The 24,063-nt window shown below is 31.4% G+C and overlaps 2 protein-coding genes across 2 annotated transcripts in view; one reads left to right on the top strand and one right to left on the bottom strand.

Moving 5' to 3' along the window:
• Positions 1–18,061, top strand: part of LOC111712180 (vacuolar protein sorting-associated protein 13D) — a 119,976-nt gene extending 101,915 nt beyond the window's left edge. The window contains exons 104-120 of the mRNA XM_023486726.1: positions 502–633; positions 1,274–1,456; positions 2,766–2,981; positions 6,363–6,512; positions 6,911–6,956; positions 7,359–7,415; positions 7,817–7,911; positions 8,882–8,927; positions 9,242–9,334; positions 9,769–9,834; positions 10,010–10,052; positions 13,846–13,931; positions 14,780–14,868; positions 15,688–15,795; positions 16,397–16,486; positions 16,966–17,037; positions 17,661–18,061. Of these exons, the coding sequence (XP_023342494.1) occupies positions 502–633; positions 1,274–1,456; positions 2,766–2,981; positions 6,363–6,512; positions 6,911–6,956; positions 7,359–7,415; positions 7,817–7,911; positions 8,882–8,927; positions 9,242–9,334; positions 9,769–9,834; positions 10,010–10,052; positions 13,846–13,931; positions 14,780–14,868; positions 15,688–15,795; positions 16,397–16,486; positions 16,966–17,037; positions 17,661–17,690 (1,602 nt within the window). The 3' untranslated portion in view covers positions 17,691–18,061. The remainder of the gene's footprint in view (positions 1–501; positions 634–1,273; positions 1,457–2,765; positions 2,982–6,362; positions 6,513–6,910; positions 6,957–7,358; positions 7,416–7,816; positions 7,912–8,881; positions 8,928–9,241; positions 9,335–9,768; positions 9,835–10,009; positions 10,053–13,845; positions 13,932–14,779; positions 14,869–15,687; positions 15,796–16,396; positions 16,487–16,965; positions 17,038–17,660) is intronic.
• A 4,501-nt stretch (positions 18,062–22,562) lies between these two features.
• LOC111712178 (frequenin-1) overlaps positions 22,563–24,063 on the bottom strand; it is a 14,669-nt gene continuing 13,168 nt past the window's right edge. The window contains exon 8 of the mRNA XM_023486725.1: positions 22,563–22,738. The gene's annotated coding sequence lies outside the window, so the exon portion shown is untranslated. The remainder of the gene's footprint in view (positions 22,739–24,063) is intronic.

The raw sequence follows: 24,063 nt of genomic DNA, 5'->3' as shown, positions 1-24,063 counted from the left end.
GGTAATTAGTTTGTATTTTCTACCAGGGAATTGATTATATAAAGAGGTCTGCTATTGACTTGAAGGAGAATGGGGGGATATCATTAACGAGAAAATTGACAACTATCTCCAGATTTTAGGGTGATGTTTTATTTTTTCATATAGCTTTAACTTCATCCATTTATAAGTTGGTTTGTCTGTTTTTTTTGTCTGTCTGTATCCAATAAACGGCTGAACCAATCGGGTCCAAATTTGTTGTGGTAACAGGAGAGGGTTATGAATAAGTTGACAAATTTGGCCCGGGGAAAAATATAAACATTTATAATGTTTTTAAAACATCGAAAAATACACTAAATATTCAGTTTTACATTCAATTAGGACGAAACAATTATCATTTGAAGATCAATATTTATGCGGTAAATCTGATGATAGAGAAGGGGTTGCGAAGCACCCTAAAGCCTGGTTTATTTCAGAGGCAAAACTGCAATTTAAGATCTTATTTAAAATATTTTGAGTGTGAAGTATCCTTGTACCAGATACCCTGGAGAAGAGCTACTGTACATAACATTAAGCAATATTGTAATAGACTTCCAGCAGCTACCAACAGCTGTTCAGGTGGACGGATCCGTTCAGAATATTCAGATTGATACACAGGTAATTAGCAGCTATCAAGGTGATTGATTGATTGATTGATTAGATTGATTGATTGATTTGTTGATTTGTTGATTGATTGATTGAGTTTTTTTTATTGATGAATATCTACTCAATTTGTTTGCTTTGCTTGATCATTTGGTTGTTGGAGTGTATATATAATGGATCCTTAGTGTATTGACGTATCTTTAAATGGTTGATCCTTGGATCTATCCTTCATGGATTGATCCTTGATATATTTATTCTTGATTGGTTAATAGATCCTTGATTGATTCATCCTTGATTGATTAATTAATCTATGATTGATTATTTGATCCTTGTTTGATTGATTGTTTGATCCTTGATTGTGTAATTTATCCTTGATTGATTCATCCTTGATTGATTGATTCATGCTTGATTGATTAATTCTTCCTTTGATTGATTGATTTATCCTTGATTAATTGATTTATCCTTGATTGATTGATTCTTCCTTGATTGATTGATTCATCCTTGATCGATTGATTTATCCTTGATATTAATTCATCCTTGATTGATTGATTCATCCTTGTTTAATTGATCTCTGTTTGATTGATTCATCCTTGATTCAATAATTCATCCTTGATTGATTGATTGTTTTATCCTTGATCCCTGTTTGATTGACTAGGTATGTGACTCTGTCCAACCTGTCCTACTCTACCTATCCCCGACTAATAAATCTGATGACGGTCGTCATCTACCTGCCATGCATTTTGGTATTCAGCGGACCCCGGGCACCCCGGGTAATCATAATGTTGAGATCTTCAAACACTTCATCCTCACCGTCAAGAACCTCACCCTTAACATAGAGGTAAGATTCTTGAATGATTCTCAGTGGGGTCAAAACTAACCATCAGCGAACCGTAAACGGTTTGATTTTTTTCTTCCGTAAATATCTCGTATCCTTCTGCCAGAGTCAAAATATTGCATAAATTGAAAAAAGAAAACTTGTAGAGAATAAGATTTAAAAAAAAAACAATTTGGATAAATGTAAAAATTAATCATCTTTTGGCACAAATTATTACAGTTAGCTGATATAAAATGAAAGCGGTGGTCTAATCGGTTTTGAACCTTTTTTTAAATATTTATAAAAAGGTTCCTATTTGATTATTTTTAATCTTCTTTAATGAGAATCTCGTTTCTACATAGTTATATTTTATTTCTGGTTTTACGGCATGTAAAGAGGGTAAAATAGGTTTCTGCACTGTGGAGTGTACATGTTTTATTTTTATGCAGTCTATACTCTACAGGAATCTTTAAATTATTTTATTGGCTAATTTTGTTTAAATTTGCCAAATTGTTGATAATTTTTTTGAGCTTACTTATATAAAAAATGATGAAAAATAAATATTTTCTACTCTATTCCGAAATATTAATCAGTGAATTGAATGATATGATCATTAATTATTATCAACTATAGAGCAAGTTTTTTTTGATTATTATCAATAATATTAGAAATTCTTGGTCTATACTGGACTGGTCTTGAGATGGATTAGTCCAGGCGACTGTTACTGTGCAGTGCATGGGTTAGTGACTTTTTGTCATTGAAATGTTGATTGAGAATAGACTTGTGTTATTAATTAACATTAATTTCCTACCTTTGGCGGTTATTATTATTGGAAAATCCTTAGATAACATTCTCAAATAAACAAACCCTGATGATTTTACTGGGAGTTAAGAAAAGGTTTTCATACATCCATTTAAACTAAATGAATCACGTGAAAAATATAAAGATTCACCATTTTGAGAATATCCAGGAAGTTAAATCCCACGTGGTTAAACTGCATTAATGTCGGAAGACACTGACACCTATATACCAGATTTTAATGTAACGCAATAATTATTAGTTTTAAATGAACACAGGCAATTCGTGTAAAAATTTTCAATTTATTAAATAAATCAACAGCGCCAAAACTACAATGCAAAGAAAGGTTTTGTTTAATTTCAATTCACAGTCTTACATTTTGATAAGGTGACATGTTTTAGATGTCATGAATTTTATTTAAATTTCCAAGGACCACTTCTATAACCAGTAAAAGCATAAATATGTGGCACCTGCAGGCTACACAACTTAAAATAATACCTTTTCCGAAAAAAATGTATTCCAACTTTGTTTCCAGGAGGAATTGCTGTACAAGCTATATAAATTCATAAGCCTCGCCTCGGCCCACGTGGAAGATGATGAAACAGCGGATTTCAACAATCTGGATCATCTTCTATCCAAGATGGCGTCCAGTCCCCAGCTGTCCAGATATTATATTGGAACCTTGAAGCTGACTCTAAACCAGATAAAACTAAGTGTACAGAAGTCTAACAAGCTGCGACAGGATTTACAGGTTTGTACAATTTATATTTGGTTGGAGCCTGACATTATGAGTTGGGAAAATAAAAAAGGGAGATAACAAACAGGCCCATTTCACGTCATAATTGATTTTAAAGCTGTTTTTGAAACTAGTTAGTTTATAAAAACATTAAATACTCAAAAGATTGTCGAAACGTTGTCTTCCTGTTCTAACGTAAATATAGTAAAAATAGTAAAAAAGGCCCAATTAGGTTTAAAATAGGGTTTCCAAATTTTCATTCTTTCGCGAAAATTTCGTTCAGCCAACGAAAATGTGAACAAAAACGAAAAATTTCGTCCATTATCGCGAATATTTTTGTTTAAAGTTTTTCGCGAAATTTGTTTGAAATTTTCGCGAAATTCTTTTGAAATTTTCGTGAAATTCGCTAAAAATATTTTCGACCTTTTGTTCAAAATCTTATTTTTTTCGCAAAAATACAATCTTCTAAATGCGAAATGGAAAAATTCCTATTTTCATCGAACGAAAATTTAACGAAATTGAGGCCGAAAATGCATCGAAATTTGCGAGAAAAAAAAATTTTAATAAAAATTAACAAATTTCGTTCGTCCATTAAGGGTTAAATGAGTATTGAAAAAGCTAACAAATTGACTGAAAATATCTTTAACATAAATTTTTCAAAAACGAAATTGCTTGGCAACGGTTTCTTATTCTAGCTACATAGTTTTGAAAAATTGGCTTTTAATTATTTTCGATAAAGGTGAAAGTAATGAAATCAAAAAATATTCATACTAGGCTAAATTAGGGCTCTTCAAGCCCATCTAATATTTCAAATTTTAATTGTTGCTCAATCTTTTGGCATTTTCTTTTCGATAAAACCAAAATAAACAATTTTCGGATAAAAAATTTTACGAAAATCAAAAGATTTGGAGACAACTTTTTGTAATTCTGAGCATTCATGAACCTTCCCTGGGGTCATGTGACGTCCCACACAAAATTTGGGCCCGAACGGTTCAGCTGCTTCGGCCTTGTTTGATACAAACAGACAATAAATGAATATATATATTTAGATTAATACTTATTTGGTACTAGGTACAGGTGTGTCAAGGTTTAATATAATCCTACGGAATTAAATTGTTTGAATTGCATAAGATTTAAATATTTCTAATCCTTAATATATTCTTATCTTATCTTTTACTTATTCTTATTCTTATTCCTGTTCTTGTTCTTGTTCTTGTTCTTGTTCTTGTTCTTGTTCTTTTTTGTTCTTATCTTTATTCTTATCTTATCCTTTTTTATTTTTGCTTTTACTTTTTACAGTGGGTTCCATAAAACTGTGGAATATTGTTTACTCCAATTTACAGTGGAGTCCATAAAACTGTGGAATATTGTATACTCCAATTCACAGTGGAGTCCATAAAACTGTGAAATATTGTCTAGTCCAATTTACAGTGGGGTTCATAAAAGTGTGGAATATTGTTTAGTCCAATTTACAGTGGGGTTCAAAAAACTGTGGAATATTGTAAAGTCTAATTTACAGTGGGGTTCATAAAACTGTGGAATATTGTAAAGTCCAATTTACAGTGGGGTTCATAAAACTGTGGAATATTGTATAGTCCAATGAACATCAAAAAAACAGAAATCGTGAAATGTACACAGACCCATTTCACTTACTAAGTTGATCTGCAATTATCTACTTCAAATCTACATCAAATACACTTAAGTTTGGTTAAATATCATCTTACTATTTCATAGTGTTTATGGGTCCCATACCTACTACCTAGTGTTTTTATATTGCAGAAATTATTTTACTTTTTATTAATTTCTACAAGTATACTTACTTTAATTCCTTTACATACTTACATTTATTTATGCCACAATTGTAAATTAGTTTTTCTATAATTTTGTATGCCTAACAATGGAAATGGTTCTTGTAATTATTTAATGCCAACATTCAACAGCTTAATTTTTTAATGTTAATATATGAGCTTCAGATGTGCAATTGGTAGGTAGGTTGAGGGGGGAGGGGGTAGGTGGGAGGGGGTTTGAATAAAAGCTATCGCCTCTGGACCCAACACATCAGCGAATTATCGTAACGCGATTCCTTTTTCCTACAACATTAATCTTTGCTTTTAATTTCAAGTTATGTCTTTAATTAGTCAATGAACATGAGACACCGCAAATGTGCAGTGTAAACAGATCCATTTCACTTAATAAGTGATTTATACAAAGTTTTGTTTAATGCGTCTTCCTAATCCACAGTTTTCTGGTTCTCACAGCAGTTTTCAAAATGTTCCGTGGAAAACTTTAATATTATCATCATATTATTTCATGGACTAAATTTTGTATGTTTAAATAATAAAATTGCACTTGTTTCTAAGTTTAAAACATTTAATTCTCAATGAATTTTGGTTTTCTGTTAAAACATTTAATATTTTTCTCCAAACTTGTGCTATGAAAATATGAAAATATTGAATATTTTTTTCAGGGAAATCCTGAAATAAGTTGAAGTTTGACTTGTAAAAGGCATTTGATGGAACAAATTTGTAAATTATTTTAAAGGTCTTAATGTAGAAAATGTCTAGTTTAAAAAGCTTAAACTGGCTGTGAAACAAAATGTTTATAGCGTTTATTTTATTTTTTATTGACGGCCTTAAAAAATAAGATTTTTAAAGTAAAATTTTTAAAACCTTTTTTTCTGCCATTAACCTAAAAAGGTCCCGAACAAACAAAAAAAAATTAGTTGAAAAATTAGTTGCTAATCCCCATAAATCGCCCTGGGTCGACCACATACTGGGTACACTAGACGGGCTGGTACGTGTGAACACTGGTACTGGGTCGGATCATGCAAGGCCCGGACTCATGTGAATTGGATCCAAACAATCCAATCCAATGGATAACCTTTAATCCCGACTGCTGAATCCAAATATCCATTGTGGAAACTTTTAACTTTAGTCTGAAATCCACTCTTTTTCTCTCTTTTTGGATATCCGAACATTGATTTCTCCAATGAGATTGCAGGAATGTAGATTATAAATTGTATTGACCAATGACAGCCTATATATATATATATTATAAGAGACCTCCGCAATTTTTAACAAATAGACAATTTGTTGTCGGCCATTTTGTAAATTAATCAGCGAAAAAAATATGTAATAATACTTTAAAGATCCTTTTTTAAGTAATTTTAACTAATGTATTAATAAATATATGGGTGAGTAATTAAATGAAGGAAGGCCCTTCCAGTCAAGAAAACGAACACATCTGGCGTTCCTAGAATAAGATTTGTTGATCTAAATAATTAATCATGAGATTAGCAAAAAGAGAGGATTAAGAATTAATCCTGATATCCACCATTCTATAGTTCCCAGCTAAGGCCATACATATTTAGATTTTTAGATATTTCCTTGTTTGCAGGAAACTAAGAAGAAGCTGGGGCTCAGTTTGATCACATTTGAGGATGCCTCAATAGAACTTGATCCATTCTGTAAAACTCATCTTTTCGAAACCTTTCCCTTTCTGAGCAGTGAAATTATAAAACATTATCAGGATGAACTCATCTCACAGGACTGTACGATCAATCGATTCAATAAATCTTTTACTTTTTATCTTTTTATGTTTACAAATGAATTCTGTCTTTGGCCACTGAATCTGATTTTCTTAACCCTTTATTTTTGCGTAAACCTTTGATATTGCAAACTATGGATTCTGTTAGAATAAATAATCAAAGTTTAAAATATCAAATGTTTACACCATCAGGTTGCAAAGATATAGGGATTTGAAAAATTAAATTAGTGGCTCTATTCCCTTCAGCGCGCTTTGAGTGTAAATGGCATTTTTCAATCACTTTTTTCAAATCTAGGATATTTTAACAAATATATTAAGACGGGAAGTAATAATTTGTGTATTTTGATTTCAATCGCATTTTTTAAATATTTAGTTTATTGATTGATTGTACTGAACAGGCTGTTTTGATACTTGGCTCCACAGATTTCCTCGGCAATCCACTAGGTGAGAGGGGATTATTGAGTACATTTGACGTAAGTTTATAGAGTACATCTGCACAGAAGTTTATTGGAGTACATTTGTGTAGAAGTTTTTTGAGTACATTTGTACAGACGTTTATAAAGTACATCTGTATAGGAGTTTTTTGAGTATATCTGTACAAAGTGTATTGAGTACATTACGGTAGGGCATTAAGTACATCTATGGAGCAGTTTATTGAGAATATCTGTACACGAGTTAATTGAATATATCTTTGCAGAAGATACAGATGAATATAATCAATAGTTCAAGAATGTTATTTACACACATTTTCTCTTATGTTTATTTAAAACATCGATCTATCCTTATTTTTATCTATATGTTTATCCATCTATCTACTATCTTAGCTCTATCCACAAATCTATCTAGGGTTCATCAATGATGTATCCGAGGGGTTTTCTGAGTTGGTATCAGACGGAAACTTAGGAATAGCTTTATTCTTTTTTGTAAACTTTTCAAAATAATTATTTGTTTAGTTGTAAGTTGTAAGTTTGCTTTTGCTTAGCGTAAACATTGTAGTTCCATGTGTGTTGAGACATTCTGAAAAGGGCGTATACAGGGATAATGGGGCAGATCCCCGTCAAAGACTCTAAGAAATCTCATTATCCCGTAGAAAAGTGAAAAACACGACATAAAATAAAATAAATGTTAAGTCCCTTAACGTTACTGTAAAAAAATTCCTGGGGGGGGGGAATTTTTGGTGTCCTCTTAAAATCCCCCCACCCCTCCACCCTGCCCCTGATTTATTCCTGTATACACCCCTGCACCCTTTACTTAAATAACATACGTCCAAAATAAACGGAACCAAGAATAAAGATGGCGTCTAGTTGGAATGTTTAAAAACGTGACACATGGCGCGGCAAACTCTACAGCAAAGATGGCGGGTAGTCTTAGCTACGGTCTCAGCAAATCATGCGCTGAGGTTAGTAATGGCAAGAATTATACATTGACCCCCCCCCCCCATATCTGATGCGCCAATTCTGTGTACTGCAGTGGGAGGAGATCAAAACAAAAAATCCAGGGGCAAAACATCATTTACATGTGTGTGTGTGGAGGGAGGAAGTTTATGAAGAATCTGCGTCTTAAAATCGTAAAATTATATACTTGATTGATAATCAATTCACTCAACTTAGAACTTTAAAACCAAGCTAAGAAAATGCATTTGTGGCAAATCGGCGAAGGGGTTTCGTTAGTTATGATTGGACATTTGACAATCAATGCAAATAAAACACATCAATTGTGCAGTGTACGTAGAATCATTTACTTAATTAAGAAAACGCAATTGTGAATAATCACTTTTCTGACAGAAAACAAGGATTGAGATTGCGTTTATTTTAATTTAAATTTTAAAAGTTTGCAGTATTGAAAATCATATAGAAGAAAGAAAACATTCTTTTATTTTGCCAGAACATTATGTTAAAAATGTTAAAACAATGCACTCTGAGCTGAAAACTTTAAAATTGTGGATATTAAGATTAATGCTTGATCCTCTGTTTTTCTTAATATCGAGACCATCCTAATCTTGTACTTATATCCTGAAAAGTGTATACAATTCAACCAATCAGAGTCGCGTATATGAAGCCGATAAATTTGAAATTTTGCGCGCCATTTAAGATTTTATACAGAAATGGGAGGAACTCTCTAAATTAAAAAAACCGGTTTTGGATTTTTCTCTACTATATCCAAGAAAAGACGGTTTAAGAAGAAAATAAAAAGTGTGGATACTCAGATTAAGTATTCGGGATTCAGGATATCTCATTCTAAAGTTTTCAGATCTGGTTTTATTAAAAATTCCTCTGTATGATTATATTGCAATTTTAATGTTTTCAATTTGTGATTTTTTTGTCTGAATTTTGTTAAATAGTTTTTGGCACTTTTCTATTTCTCGTCAGGGATATGATGAAAGAAGGCTGATGATTAGAAAGAAACATTCAGAGAGTACTTCTTTCGGATTCATTTGAGACATATTAAACTTTTAAAAGATCTGTAAATCCTGAGTTTGAGCGCAAATTCGACGTTCAAAACTCCTACTTTTTTTAAAATTATTAAATAACGACGACATAGCCGGTCACTCCCTTTAACTGAAATTTTTAAACTCCGAGTCTGGTAACTTTGAATAAAAAGAAGGATTAACAAAAGATGGGTGTCAATCTATGTTGACGGAATATTTAAGCTCTTTTGTCCATTTAAAAGTTGCCAGCTCAGGTTCAAACAAATGAAAACCTATTTTGAATTTTTTTGAATATTTTTAGGTCTTGGGTTTGGTGTTCTGGGGGGACTCACATCTATGATCACAGAACCCTTTGAAGGTGCACGCATGGAGGGTGTTACAGGATTCTTCCAAGGTACTTCTCACAAGGACGGAACTGAAAAGGGAAATGAGGCACTGCGATTTAATAGTCTAGTTAATTGAATATATCTTTGCAGAAGATACAGATGAATATAATCAATAGTTCAAGAATGNACGAATATCTAATTCAAACTTGATCAGACAGAGCTTTTAAGCGCACCGGTGTGAACTGGAAATGAAGGGTCACGTTTTCCGCCCCCTCCTTCCTCCGCCCCTTCCTTTACCTTGGAAAAAAACAATTTTCAGTTTTTCCAAAAAATAAATTCGGCTTAAGAAATTTTGCATTTGATTTTTACTTGATAGTGTTAAAAAATAGAATTAGTTTTGTATGTGTTATTTTTTTTACTATTTTACTACTAATTAAATTTTTATAACTGATTGTTTTAGTTGGAAAAAAAATTGTTATATTTTTGTCATTTTGTCTCTCAGGTGTGGGACTGGGAGTGGTGGGAACAGTCACAAAACCTGCAATTGGACTCCTAGACTTTGCTACAGGAACCATTTTTATAAATTTTCAAAATGATTTTTCATTTCAATATTTTGAGGGTTTAGAATAGATTATTTACTTAACTTTTCAGTATTGATAAAAACAAATAAGTTTTTCGACATCTTTGCATTTTTATTTTATTTTTGTTATTTTAAAAAAAAACTTATAATTGGGTTTCACTAGGGGCGGCTAGTGCTGTAAGAGAGTCTAGTAGAACTGGGCATAGGTAAATTTTTTTAGTCAGTTCCTGGTTTATCTTTATAATAAAGCTCTTCGCTCATATATATTTAAATGTCAGCTATAGCTATAAACCGAATGGGCTGAACTTTTTTGAGGAAACCCCCGGTAATATAGACTTAAAAAATAAAAATAAAAGATTTTTTAAATTTTTTCAAATTAGTTTTTTATGCCACGGGCAACGCCAGGCTCTCCAGCTTATTGGTTATTTAGTTAATCATTTCATTTAGTTATTTAGCCATTTATTGTTGATGATTATTGCAATGCACAGTGCACATAAGGGTGTGTAAAATGTTTATAGAAGGTGTATAGAAGGTGTATAGAAGGTGTATAGAAGGTGTATAGAAGGTGTATAGAAGGTGTATAGAAGGTGTATAGAAGGTGTATAGAAGGTGTATGGAAGGTGTATGGAAGGTGTAAGGTGTATAGAAGGTGTATAGAAGGTGTATGGAAGGTGTATGGAATGTGTAAGGTGTATAGAAGGTGTATAGAAGGTTTAAAGAAGGTGTATAGAAGGTGTATAGAAGGTGTATAGAAGGTGTATGGAATGTGTAATGTGTATAGAAGGTGTATGCTGTATTAGTATAAAGTTTATAATTTATTGTTTAAGTTTATAGAATCATTCAAGGGTTTTTCTTTCTCAATAAATTAAATAAATACATTTTTCCTGTGATATTTTGTTAATCTTGGCACCTAAAACTTTTTATTTAAATGGTGTCATTTTTTATTGGCGTACTACGATGTACAGTGCTTTAAAGTATAGTGTTCTTTATTGTACTGTTGTGTATTGTAATTTATTTCTGTTAAGTTCAGCGTACTGTATTGTACTTTGGTGTTTTGTATATATATATATATATATATATATATATACGAATGTCTTGTTTTATTATATAGATATAGTTGTAAACAAAAACTTTTTAATTATAATTCTGCTGTTTACTTTATGACACTGCCTTTGTTTTTAGCGGTGCATTTTTTTTACTAGTTTGAAGTTTTTGTTCTTAAATACTTGGGTGTATATATTCTTCAATATCATTTTTTTCAGAAGTTATTTTTTAGGGTTTTATTCTCTGAATTGGGGGAAATGAATATTATGAATTAATAATACAATGCACCATTTATGATTATTTCATGAGTAGCAAAGCAAAGAAAATTGAAACACAGGAATCATCATTGAGTTTTCATGTCAAAAGTACCAAAACAAAGGACTGTAATCATAATTTCAAGTGACCCCTCCATGCAAAGATAATAATGCCCGATTCACAACCGAACCCCGCAAAAATAACTATCTAATCAAGTATGAATTAGACAGCCATGTTTATAATCTCGAAAAATGATTATTTTCAAGTATAGTTTCTCTACAAAAATTATTTGTGTATTTTTACTGCAGAAAATCAGATTTTAAACCTTTCCAATCTGGAAACATGATCATATGTTCATCATTATTAATTAGATAATGGTTTCATAGCTTTCTTTGTAAATCAGATATTGCCTTCTTTGCATTAAGTGTCACTTAAAATTACACTAACAGTCCCTTTAGAATATTTCCTGTTACTGAGTTTCCTTGATGTATAGAAAGATATACTCCCTGGAGAGTAATGGAAGGATAGTCATAAATAATTTTGAACTATTGACTAGTTTCTTGACATAAACAAACTCTTCCTGAGCTTGGAACTCTGGTATTGTGGATTTTAAGATAAATACTTGATTTCCATGAACTCGATGAAATAAAATGAAGATATGGAAAAGTAGTTTTTATAAATCTTAAAACTTAAAGTGACAACAGTGTATATTAAGATGTTCAAAATTAAAAATATTGACACAGAAGTTTCAATCTCTGCAATATTCTGGGCTATGGTACATAATACAGGAGAGAAACAGATATGCCGGCTATGGTGGTCAGCCCCACCCTAGAAATCTATTGACTTTTAAGGCCCTTCAACAAATTAATTTATACGCCCCAAGTACCAATAATTATTGGCAAGACCCAGTTGAACCGCTTAGACATATTTCAACCACAACTATTTAGCTATAACTCTATTCATTAAATCCGGTCATTTTTTAATTACTTCCTTGCAATTAACCTACAATGCTATTCATAATCCGGTCCTAAAAGGTGCAGTAGGCCCAGGCCTGAAGCAGTCATATAGTTTACTAAAAGGTTGTTTATCAGTTTTATAATTGTCCATATATGTCAAAGTAGAATGTAAATTGTAAGCAACCCATACCCCTCTATAACTAGTGTTACTACTCAATATTTGTACCTTTTTTAACATTTCCTTAAAAACATTTGTTTTCCAAAAAAATTGGAAAATCTTTTTTCACAACAATAAATGGCCAGATCTCAAGCAATACAATAAAACTTTTGTCATAGTTAAATATGTAAAACACATGAAATAAATGGGTGAATGTCTGTTCCGCAGTCATTCTTGTCCCATTAAAATACAGATATCTTCTCACTGAGGAACATAATAGTTCATATTCTATGCATTAGATTTTCTAATATTTTTAACAGATGTAACTTTCATTATCTTTGTCTTCCTAGATCTAGATTAGAATGAAAATTAATTACAATGGGCCCTGTCCACCTGCCCTTCTCATGGCAACACAAAGCCGGCCTCGTTTACAATATTTGCTGACTAAATAAGTCACAAATTTACAACAATATGTTCACAAGGCTTAGCTAAATCTAAAACTTTATATAATCAATGCCCAACGCTAGGTCTTCTCTCCCACTAGATGCAAGGGATAGTATTATGCGGCCAGGATCTCATATATTATTTAAATTTGGACCTTAGCTAGATATTAGAAACCAATACCATATTCATTTCCTAGCTAGATAGATATAGAGATTAGAGAAGTTTCTCAAACTATTTTATTGTTGATGATTATTGCAATGCACAGTGCACATATTACATACTAGGCTTTGCGCCTCCCTTATAGCAACCATTTAAGTGTTTAATTGTTGCCTTCCAAGCAGCTTTTTTTCTTTGTAATTGTTGAACTTAAAATTTTGCAGATTTTTCTGTAAAAATTGACTGTGAAGGTCTGAGCCTGGTCTGGTCAACTAGTTTATTCCCATATTGTACTGTTTAAGTTTCTTGTGTTGTCTAGGTCTTTATCAGGTTGGGTTAACTGAGCTGGGAACTTTAGAATGGTGGATATCAGGATTAATACTTAATCCTCTCTTTTTTCTTATCTCGAGACTAACATAATCTTGAGATTATGTTTGTCTCAAGATTAAATTTTTAGATCAACAAATTTGATTCTAGGAACGCCAGATTTGTTCGTTTTCATGACTGGAAGGGCCTTCCTTTACTTAATTTCACACCCATTTATTTATTAATGAGAATTAGTCTAAATATGTTAAAAAAGAATCTCAAATGTATTATTACATATTTTTCTTCACCAATTAATTTACAAAATGGCCGACAACAAATTGTTTATTTGTTGAAAATTGCAGAGGTCTTTCATTGGATAGAATTTATTTTCAAGGCTGTCATTGGTCAATACAATTTACCTACTATATTCCTGCACTCTCATTGGAGAAAATGACATACATATACCCAAATAGAGAGAAGAAGAGTAGATCACTGACAAAAATTAAAAGTTTCCACAGTGGATATTTGGATTTAGCAGTCAGCTCAGGTCTTGTAATGTTTAATCCCATATTGAAAGTCATCCCTGCAACCTGTGATTTTATTTAATATGAAGGTGTTCACAGTACTTGGTAAAGTGTTCTTGTAAATTGTTTTATTGTACTGTATTTGTACACTGTTTAGGTCTGCCCCAGGCCGGGTCAGGTTACCACGAGTCTGCCAGGGACATGTAGGAACCCTTACCCCATACAGTGTTGAGGATGCAAAAGGTAAACATTAAGTACAGAATTATTACAAAATATTATTAAGATTATAATTATTCCGGATTAATTATTTAAGAATATTAATACCCCCTGCAGACATTTAGTCTCCACCATGCTTAAGTTGAACATCAAAAGTCCAGAATTATTTACCCAACATTTTTGACATCAGAACTATTGTCGGTTAAAATGTTACCTAGGCTCCAGAAGAAATGAATAAAGAATATAATTACTCCAGAGGAAAATAATAAAGAACAAATTACCAGGAATATCATTTTTAATGAAAATTAATATTATATTATTATCCCAGATGTCATAAATAAAAATCTAATTACCCTGGATAAAATTAATACAAAATATTATTATAATTTTATTGAAGGATATTTTCACCCCAGAGAACATTAATAAAGAATTTAATTACTCTGAATGAAATTATTACAAAATATTATTACCCCGGATAAAATTATTAAAGAATATAACTACCCAGAATGAAATTATTGCAATATGTCATTACCCCGGATGACATTACTAAATAATATTAATACTACAGATGAAAATAATAAAGAATATTATTACCCTGGATGAAATTAATAAAGTATATAATGATTCGGAATGAAACTAATGAAGAAAATTAATACCCCAGATGAAATTAAAGAAGAAAAACATAAAACAGAATGAAATTTTTTAAAATAATAGTATTTCTCCCAATGTAATAAAGAATATTATTATCATGGATGAAATTAATTAAGGATATTATTACCCCGGATGAAATTAATAAAGAATATTATTAACCTGGATGGAACTATTAAAGAAAAGAAAATAATTACCCGGCATGAAATGAATAAAAAATATATAAGGACAAGCCTGGTTGTATGCTATCAATGGGAAGAATGTAGATGAAAGGTTTATTGCTTTTGAGATGCTGAGTCAGGATCAAATGATTGTGGTAAGTTAATGTAATGTAATGTAATGTAATGTAATGTAATGTAATGTAATGTAATGTAATGTAATGTAATGCATGCAATGCAATGCAATGTAATACCATGTGAAAATATATAAAACCTTTTTTATCTTGTATCTTAAAAGTTAAATATATGTTAGTTACTTTGGAACCCTTTTACGTTATTTAGTGAAGCGCCAAAATATAATATAGTAAAATATAATACACAAATTGATTATCAAGCACAATTGGTGGTAACAGAGAAATACACTTATTATACACGAGGCCATGTCAAATATAACAAGGAAGACAGCATTATCTTCCCATTAGTTGAGATGTTTTCTAAGATTAAATAAAAATGTGTAAAAACAGAAAATAAAAACACAAAATTGCACTTATTTTACTTTAAGATAAGCACTTCATGGTCACTATTATTAAAAATTTTGTCGGACACACAAAACTGCTGACGTGAGAATACAGTTGTTTGTAAATTCTACGTTGCCATCTATTTGATAATACATATATATGTCAGACAAAGTACGGTAACAATCTGGTATATGTCTAATTTAATTAAAATTTCATCACATGATTTATGCTTGTTATTGTTTTAAATGTATATATTAAAAATATAAAATATATTATACACTTCCAACAGATATATTGAATAAACTCATATTGATTTGATGTGTGAGTCCGACGTATCGGCTGAAAAGCCTGATAAAGGAGCCCTAAGATAATCCCTAGCTTCTTGAATTAAATTTAAATGAATTGAATTAAATTTAAATGAATTGAATTAAATTGAAATGAATTGAGTTGATTGTGAAGGTGAGCAGTGAGAAGGTGTTTATCTTCAAGCTGGTTGAAGGTAGGGAGAAGGTGGTAGAGACTCTCGTCTACTCTGATATTATTACAGCACAGTCTCTTCAGATACAGGTACAAGAGTACAGATACAGATACAATAGTACAGCATGTACAGATACAGAAGTACAATTAGTATAGATACAAAAGTACAGAAAGTGTAGATACAGAAGTACAATTAGTATAGATACTGAAGTACAGAAAGTGTAGATACAGAAGTACAGCAAGTATAGACATTTAAACGTACAGCAAGTTCAGATACAAAAGTACAGCAAGTACATGAAAAGAAATACATGAAAAGAAGTACATCAAGTATAGATATTTATCCCCAGTTTTTATAAGTGCCCAAAATGAATATCGAGATTAAGCTTGCAATAGTAATTAAACCCCACACTAAAGTTCCGACCACAGTACAGAAACAGATGAAAAGTAAGCAACTTAAAATGTTCCGCAGAGATAGAAGTAAAACATTTAAAATAAAGATAAATACAGACTCGAAATTGTACAAGACTGACAAGGCAGTACAGTACACTATATTGTTTAGAAGCAGGTTAGTAGAGTACACTAAATTGTTTAGAAGCAGGGCAGTACAGTACACTTTATTGTTTAGGAGCAGGGCAGTACAGTACACTATATTGTTTAGAAGCAGGGCATTACAGTACACTTTATTGTTTAGGAGCAGGGCAGTACAGTACACTACCTGGAGCTGATTCTTCGGACTGAACCTACTCCTGGCTTAGCTCCGCCTATTATTAAACGTCCACGGGTACTTACATTCATCCTTGTATTCACTAATTCATTCATTATACATTTATTTATTCATTCATTCAATAAACATTTATTGTTCTATTCATTCATAATAAACGTAAGCAATTATATTGGGGTTGATTTGTGGTTTATCTTTTTTGCATTCATTCATTTATAAATAATGCATTAATTCATTTTTACTTAAATTTATACATTTATTCATGCATTCATTATGTATCGTTTCATTTTTTAGATTTAAATATTTTTTCTTTAATAAAGACAGTTTAAAATTTTTTTTTTTTCTCTGTGTAAAGAAGAGTTAATAAAAGAAAAAAAAATAATTCCGGCTCCATTCCGGAAATTTTTTTTTCCGTAACCCGGAATTCCTGTTCCCATTTTATCCGGAAGTGTTCCGGAAATCCAGTTTTCTCGGAAAAATTTCCAAATCATTCCAAAGATGGATTTTTTGTTCCTAGAATAATTGCAAGCCTGGTTTAGGTGTTGTGTGAGAGTAGTTTGATTGCATTGAATGTTGCGGACAAGATTAATTTTGCAAAAAGTCAACATGAGGTAATTTCAAGTTTTTATGAAAGGGACTATACACTTAAATTTTAGTAACTCTTATTTTATAGAGTATCTTAACGATTGTCTAAACAAAAATGATGGAGATATCCTTGTTTTCCTATTTGATAAATGATAAAATTCATCGGAGATCCTGTTTAAGAGTGACACGTGGATTAATGCATGGATAGAATTTATGTCTTCTCTAGATGAAAAAACGACAGTACACGGGCAGCCGTATTACATTTGAATTTCCGAGCCGGGTCAACCTTTCCGGTCCTAGTTTGTACTTTATCGCCCGGACATTGGGTAAATAAAGCAGGCATACATTAGGACTAGACGGTGTAACAAGGTTGACGCGGTCAGACTTTAGGTTGAATTTACTTTTACTGAAGGGTCAAAGATGCGTGAGTATCTTACTTTTTCTTACTCCCAGATAAAGGTTTGAAAGGTATCTTTGTGAATCGGTCATGGAACTAAATATTGGGTCACTTTAAAAAACACTATCTGGTGAAAAATAAAATATTTGTATTTTTATCAGATTTATAGTAAAGGGTACTCTTGCAAACCTTGAAAGGGTGTCTAGCCACAAAATTTCTTGAATAATCTCTTTAAAATCATTTTACTCTTAGGAAAGACGGCAAGTTGTGAGCGTGGACTAGATATTATGTACTGTTCGTACTGTACTCACCCTACTGTACATGAACGTACGGTGAACCACCGTTGATAACTTGATTCAAATTCTTAATGGTAGTCGGCAACATAGTAAAATTAAAAACTCAATCTATTGGTTTAAGTATTCGTTTTTCCTTCGCAAGTGCACATCAATTATGTATTTATAATCCAGCCAATTAAAGCTAAAGCGATCTCAGGGGTCTAAACCTCAGAATTTGAACACATTTTGCTTTTTAACTTAATTTTTTTTTTTTTTTAAGTCCTACCCCTGATTGCTTATAGATTAAAACTGTGATAAAAAGTTGATGATTGAAATAAAATAGAAAATATTTTGAAATAAATTGATTTATTAAACAAATTATAGCTGCTGCTGAGGGCAGAAATTGATTTAATGCTGAATTGGAAAATCCTCTGACCTCTACCTTTTGGAATTAGAAATTCCGTGGATTTAGTAATTCTTGTACGTTCACATGATAAAGTTGTAATCTCTATTTGTCTGTCCGATCATAACTCAGGAACCTCTGGACCGATTTGTCCCAAAATTAGAACTCGGGAGAATCACGTAAATTTTCTAAGATTGGTTCTAAATTGAGTAGTTCATCGTGAAAATTAGCAAAAACTGTAATTTACGACAAAGCGCGGGTAAACGGTTGGACTAACTATGGGCAACGCTGGGTTTCCAGTTCCCACCCTAGTTATTTAAAATTTAGTAGAGATAAAACTTTGTTAACTGAGTCATGCTTGATTGTAATAAAAAAGCGGATATCAATGATAAAATTCACGAAATTTCTAATTTCTTAACTTCAAAAACTTTTTAAAACAAAGGATTAAAAAGAAGGAACCAATCCCTTTATTCTATGATTTCATTACTAATTAAAGAGAGATAAGACAATAAATGTAAAGAACTACAGGATGTTGCAGTTTAATTCGTTAAACAAATCTTTTACTCAAATATATATTTGTTTGAAATCAGTTTTACTCTAATATTACTGACTTTTGTATTTCTCATTATCTTTGGTATCAAACAACTTAACAAATTATGGAAGAAGACATTTAAAACTATTCACCAACTGTCATGTTTTGTGGGACACCCTGTGTCAAACTATAAATCGATTGGTACTACTTTCATTTCTTTTTTCAATGAAGTGTGTATTCCTACCTAGAGTACATCGGACCAACAGCTGCTTAGAAACCACGTGCGGGTAGGTCCGAAGTATCGTAGGACGGATGTAACGTTGGGCGGATGTAATACAATCCTGAATTCTATCCTATGTGTCTGTAAGAATGTTACACTAACCGCCCTTCACAAAAATATCTATGTTGTTTCAAGCCATATGTCCAACAAATCAGTTTATTGTTTATTTTCTCAAAATTGTTCATTCTTTTTTAAGTGATAGTCTAAATACGCCGAAATAATGTTAATTGATTGATACTTTCAAGTCGTCTTTGACCTTAGAAATATTTTGCGGCATTCAACATTTGTAACCTGATTTTAGCAAAATTATTTTATGAAACAATAATCACAGAATACCCCTAATCCTGCCATTTACTAAATCTGGTCTCAAAATTACTAGAGATATTAATGTAAATTTCAATTAATTAAATAAAACCCTGAAAATGTCTCATTCTGAACGAAATCATTCATTTCTCCGATAGCTGTAAAAACACAAAAATGGCAGAACATATTTTGGAAATGGTACGATGAATTATTATGAGGAGAATAAATGAATAAATGAATGAAGGAATGACTAATTAATGAATGAATGAATGAATGAATGAATTAATGAATGAATAAATGAATGAATGATTGAATAAATGAATGAGTAGATGAAAGGAAAGTATTGCATGTCGGATATATTGATCAAATATATTTTACACAAGTTTAGAACTTAAGTTCAAAACTAGAAAATTTTATCTTTAAATAGAAAAGGTTGAGGAAAGGGGGGGTGTGGAAAGGAAGGGGGGGGGAATCCCCCCTCCCAATAAGTCTAGACTGGAAGTAAGGGGGGTGGGATGTTTTAAATACAGTTATTTTATATCAATACAAGCTTGTAAACTATTTTTGCCAAATCATTTGTGTGACTTTTATCAGGCTTTTTCAAGTCTTTATAGAGTGCTTTTCAAGTCTTTATAGAGTGCTTTTTAAGTCTTTATAGAGTGCTTTTCAAGTCTTTATAGAGTACTTTTCAAGTCTTTGTAGAGTGCTTTTCAAGTCTTTATAGAGTGAATTTCAGGTCTTTATAGAGTGCTTTTCAAGTCTTTATAGAGTGCTTTTTAAGTCTTTATAGAGTGCTTTTCAAGTCTTTATAGAGTGCTTTGCAAGTCTTTATAGAGTGCTTTTCAAGTCTTTATAGAGTGATTTTCAAGTCTTTATAGAGTGCTTTTCAAGTCTTTATAGAGCGCTTTTCAAGTCTTTATAGAGTGCTTTTCAAGTCTTTATAGAGTGATTTTCAAGTCTTTATAGAGTGCTTCTCTCGTTTAAAAGGTTTGAAAGGTCAAGTTTGGTTAAAAAAATGCATCATTCATCTTCTAGCTTTCTAGGTTAACAACATTTTAAGAATTTCAAAAATCATTGTAAAAGAAACCAGGGACCAAGTTTAATGAATTTGAACTAGATGGCTGAACTACCTTCTGTCGATTCATGTACTTGTATGTAGTTCTGCAGTGTAGTTGTTTACGTCTATAGGACAATAGGACGGTTATTTAGGTTTTGTCCTGCAGATGTCCCATAGCTGAAAAGTACAGTATTTGAATCTTTGTTTTTTAATTCCTGATTTTTAGGCCTGAGTAAAATACTCTGTAACTATTAAAAATGTTGGATCTTTTTTGTGATCAGTAGTTTAATAATCACTACCAATACTAAAGATAACTGACCTAAGACGGAATTTTATGAGTTGGAGAGAGGTTGCTGAACTTCTTACTGCTGGTTCAAGTCCTGAATCTCTGATTCAAATCCTTATGAACCTTTTTCTTTAAATCTTTGATTCTAGATTTGAACCGGCTGTAGGTAGTTCGACACAGCTCAAATTCATTAAATTCGGTCCTTGAACTAATAATATGAAAAGTAGATTTTGAATAAATTTTTATTTCTATATCAATTGTAAAAATTAACAGAAAACATAAAACCGCAGTTTTTAAAACATAATGCAAAATATAGAAGCACATATTGCGAAGCAATTTGGAACATGAAGAAATCGGCAGATTTTTTTTATATACACATAGGAATTGAATATTAATTAATAAATATGAATAGCTATGCTTAAAGGGACTGTAATTTGAAATGAATTTTTATTGGATTGTTCGACTTTTGTTCCTTTAAAGAATAATGATATTTAATCATCAAATACAGCTGTAAAGACTAATATTATGAAACCTCTATAAATGCATGGGGTAAATTAAATCCCATTATTTATTTATATTTTTTATATAAATCAACCAACTGCAGATATAATTATTCGAAATAAAATTGTTAGAAATTATTCTATATTTGGTGAGCTGCTGAAAATCATGCTTCCAGCAATTATATCTGCAGCATGCGATTAAGCACAGTTTATAAAGATTTAAAACTTTTAAGGAAAAAATAAATATTAAATAAACGTTGTTTTTATATTTTTGCTTTTGAAGTATTTTATTTTTAAATACTGCGAAAAGGATAAAGAAATAGGGTCATTCTCCTTGTCTAGAAAAACGGCCTGAGCTGAAAACTTTTGAATTGTGTATATTGAGATCAATGCTTGATCTCCTGGTTTACTAAACCCGAGAAATTCGCATTCGATATCCAAGAAAAAGTTTAAAATTCAACCAATCAGCGTGTCAAGTTTAGATGCGCTCCTTAACTTTAAATTTTAAACTTTTCCTTCCGGAAACCTCAAATGGACTGTAAGCGCCATCTTGAAGTAACCCTTCATGGCAATTTCCAATTCACAACGGTACCCTTGAAACCTTTATCTGATCAATAATGTGAAGGATATATTCATTTCTGATTATTTCTATATTTATGCGGTTTAAATGCGCGAGTAACTTTTGTAGAGAACTCACAATGGAAAATGATTTATTTTCAGAATTATTAACATGGATATCTAATTCATGCTTGATCATGCTTCATGCTTTTAAGGGTACCGGTGTAAATCGGGGATTTCACTCTTTGCAAGGACTGTCACTCGAAATTACCTTTACAGTCTCTTTAATACGAAAATGTTCATAAGCAGAGGAGTTTAAAAACGAGATTGTAAAATTCTACTCTAAGCTAAATGAAAAAAAACGGGAAAATACTTTAAAATTTATTTTAGTCCAAAATTCAAGTTCTGGTAAATTAGATTTTTAAATTTTTTCCCAAATTAATATATACACAATGATAACCAGAAAACACTGTTAAACTCGAGTTATGACTTAAATAGACCCTTTTCACTTAAATTGTGTTTTGCTAGGTTACTTGTAAAAATATTTGCTTTGCAACAACATCAAAACGTTTAAGTATTGCTATAATGTCGTCTTTCTTTTCCATTGTTTTCTGGTTATCACTGTATAAGACTGTTTAAGACTTTAATCCTCTTCCGACTTAAAGTTACAAAAAGGTATTTTATGTTAAACATATGCAGACGCTTTGAAACAGAGTAGTAAATGTTGTAATATAATTGGTTTATTTGATTAAAATTTAAAATTTTCTTTTCCTGCTGTTTTGCATAGACATATTAAAAACTTAATTCACATATCGCCACCCCTCCCCTTTCCTTTTTTACTTTAATCCTTACTTTCTTTAAAATTCATTCCTTTCAAAGAATTTCCAAAAATAAATTTCCAAAATATAATTAAAATAAACGGGAGTTTTTGCAGAATAAAACTTAGTGTTAAGTTTTCAATTTTGTACATAAAAAGTGTTAAGTTGTACTGTACACTGGGTACGCGGCTAGCTGTAATTGCATATACTGTACTGCTCGGTACACGTTTAACTGTAATGGCGTACGGTACTGTTGGGTTACACATCAAGCTGTAATTGCGTACATCTTTCACTGTTCCACCAGCTTTATTTGGTCACCTGAAATAACATTTTCATTATTGTTATTGTTATTATAATTTTTTTTTATTGTTATTGTTATTGTTATTGTTATTGTTATTGTTATTGTTATTGCTATTGTTATTTTTATTTTTATTGTTATTGTTATTGTTATTGTTATTGGTATTGCTATTTTTGTCATTATCATTATTACTATTATTATTATAACCATTATAATCATTATCACTATGTTTTCCAGTTAGGAAAGAGTATAAGGTTTGTTCTAAATTAGATTAGATTGAATTGAAAAATATGCTCAGAGCAGATCGTAAATATTCATCGATTATTATTTTCCGACTCAACATGAATAAAAGAAATTGTTAAGATATATTGTGGAAGATTTTTCTCAAATACTCAATGAAGAATTAACCAATAGAAAATATCACGGGCAGCCGAAGTACATTTGAATATCCGAGCCGGGTCAACTTTTCCGGTCCCAGTTTGTACTGCATCCCCCGGACATTAGGTAAAATAAAGCAGACACTCAATAGGACTAGCCGGTGCAACAAGGTTGACGCGGTCAGACTTTTGGTTGAATTTACTTTTACTAAAGGGTCAGAGGTGCGTAAAATAATTTGTTTTCAGAGATTTGCCCTTAAATACCCCTTTGCAGATATTTATGAACACTCCCTTCAATGTTTTTTATTCAAAAGAAACAGATGAGAATATAATTCAAAATTGGTTAAAACAATTATTGTGTAAAAACTCCCAATTCTTTCTTTTATGTTTCAACAAACTAACTTTCGTAAATTGGAATATTTCAAGACATACATTGCTTAGACCTTATTTAAAATCCGTCAATATTAACCTGAGAGATCTCATATATCTAAATTTAAATATAAAAATAGACTTTTAGGGCGCTTCGCGCTCATCTTCTATTTCAAGTGTGAACATTATCGCTTAAAACATTGTAAAACAAAAATAAAAAAAGTTCGTGGATTTTAAAAAAATTCTAGGATCTTCAAACATTTAATGAAAATCGAATTTTCATAGAGACAAATTTTTAAATCTTGATCAACCATAACACTTCCCTAGAGATCATGGGAGGTGCCAAAACTTGGGCCCAATCGGTTCAGCCGTTTTGACGTTTATTGGCTATAAACAGCAAAAAGTGTCAGTTGTAACTTATCAAATCAAGTCAGTTGTAACTTATCAAATCAAGTCAGTTGGAACTTATCAAATCAAGTCAGTAGGAACTTATCAAATCAAGTCAGTTGGAACTTATCAAATCAAGTCAGTTGGAACTTATCAAATCAAGTCAGTAGGAACTTATCAAATCAAGTCAGTAGGAACTTATCAAATCAAGT

This window comes from Eurytemora carolleeae, unplaced genomic scaffold (genome assembly GCF_000591075.1).
Source record: "Eurytemora carolleeae unplaced genomic scaffold, Eaff_2.0 scaffold1028, whole genome shotgun sequence".
NCBI lineage: Eukaryota > Metazoa > Arthropoda > Copepoda > Calanoida > Temoridae > Eurytemora > Eurytemora carolleeae.
Note: the sequence above shows the minus strand (reverse complement) of the source record. Positions and strands in the feature narration are given on the sequence as shown.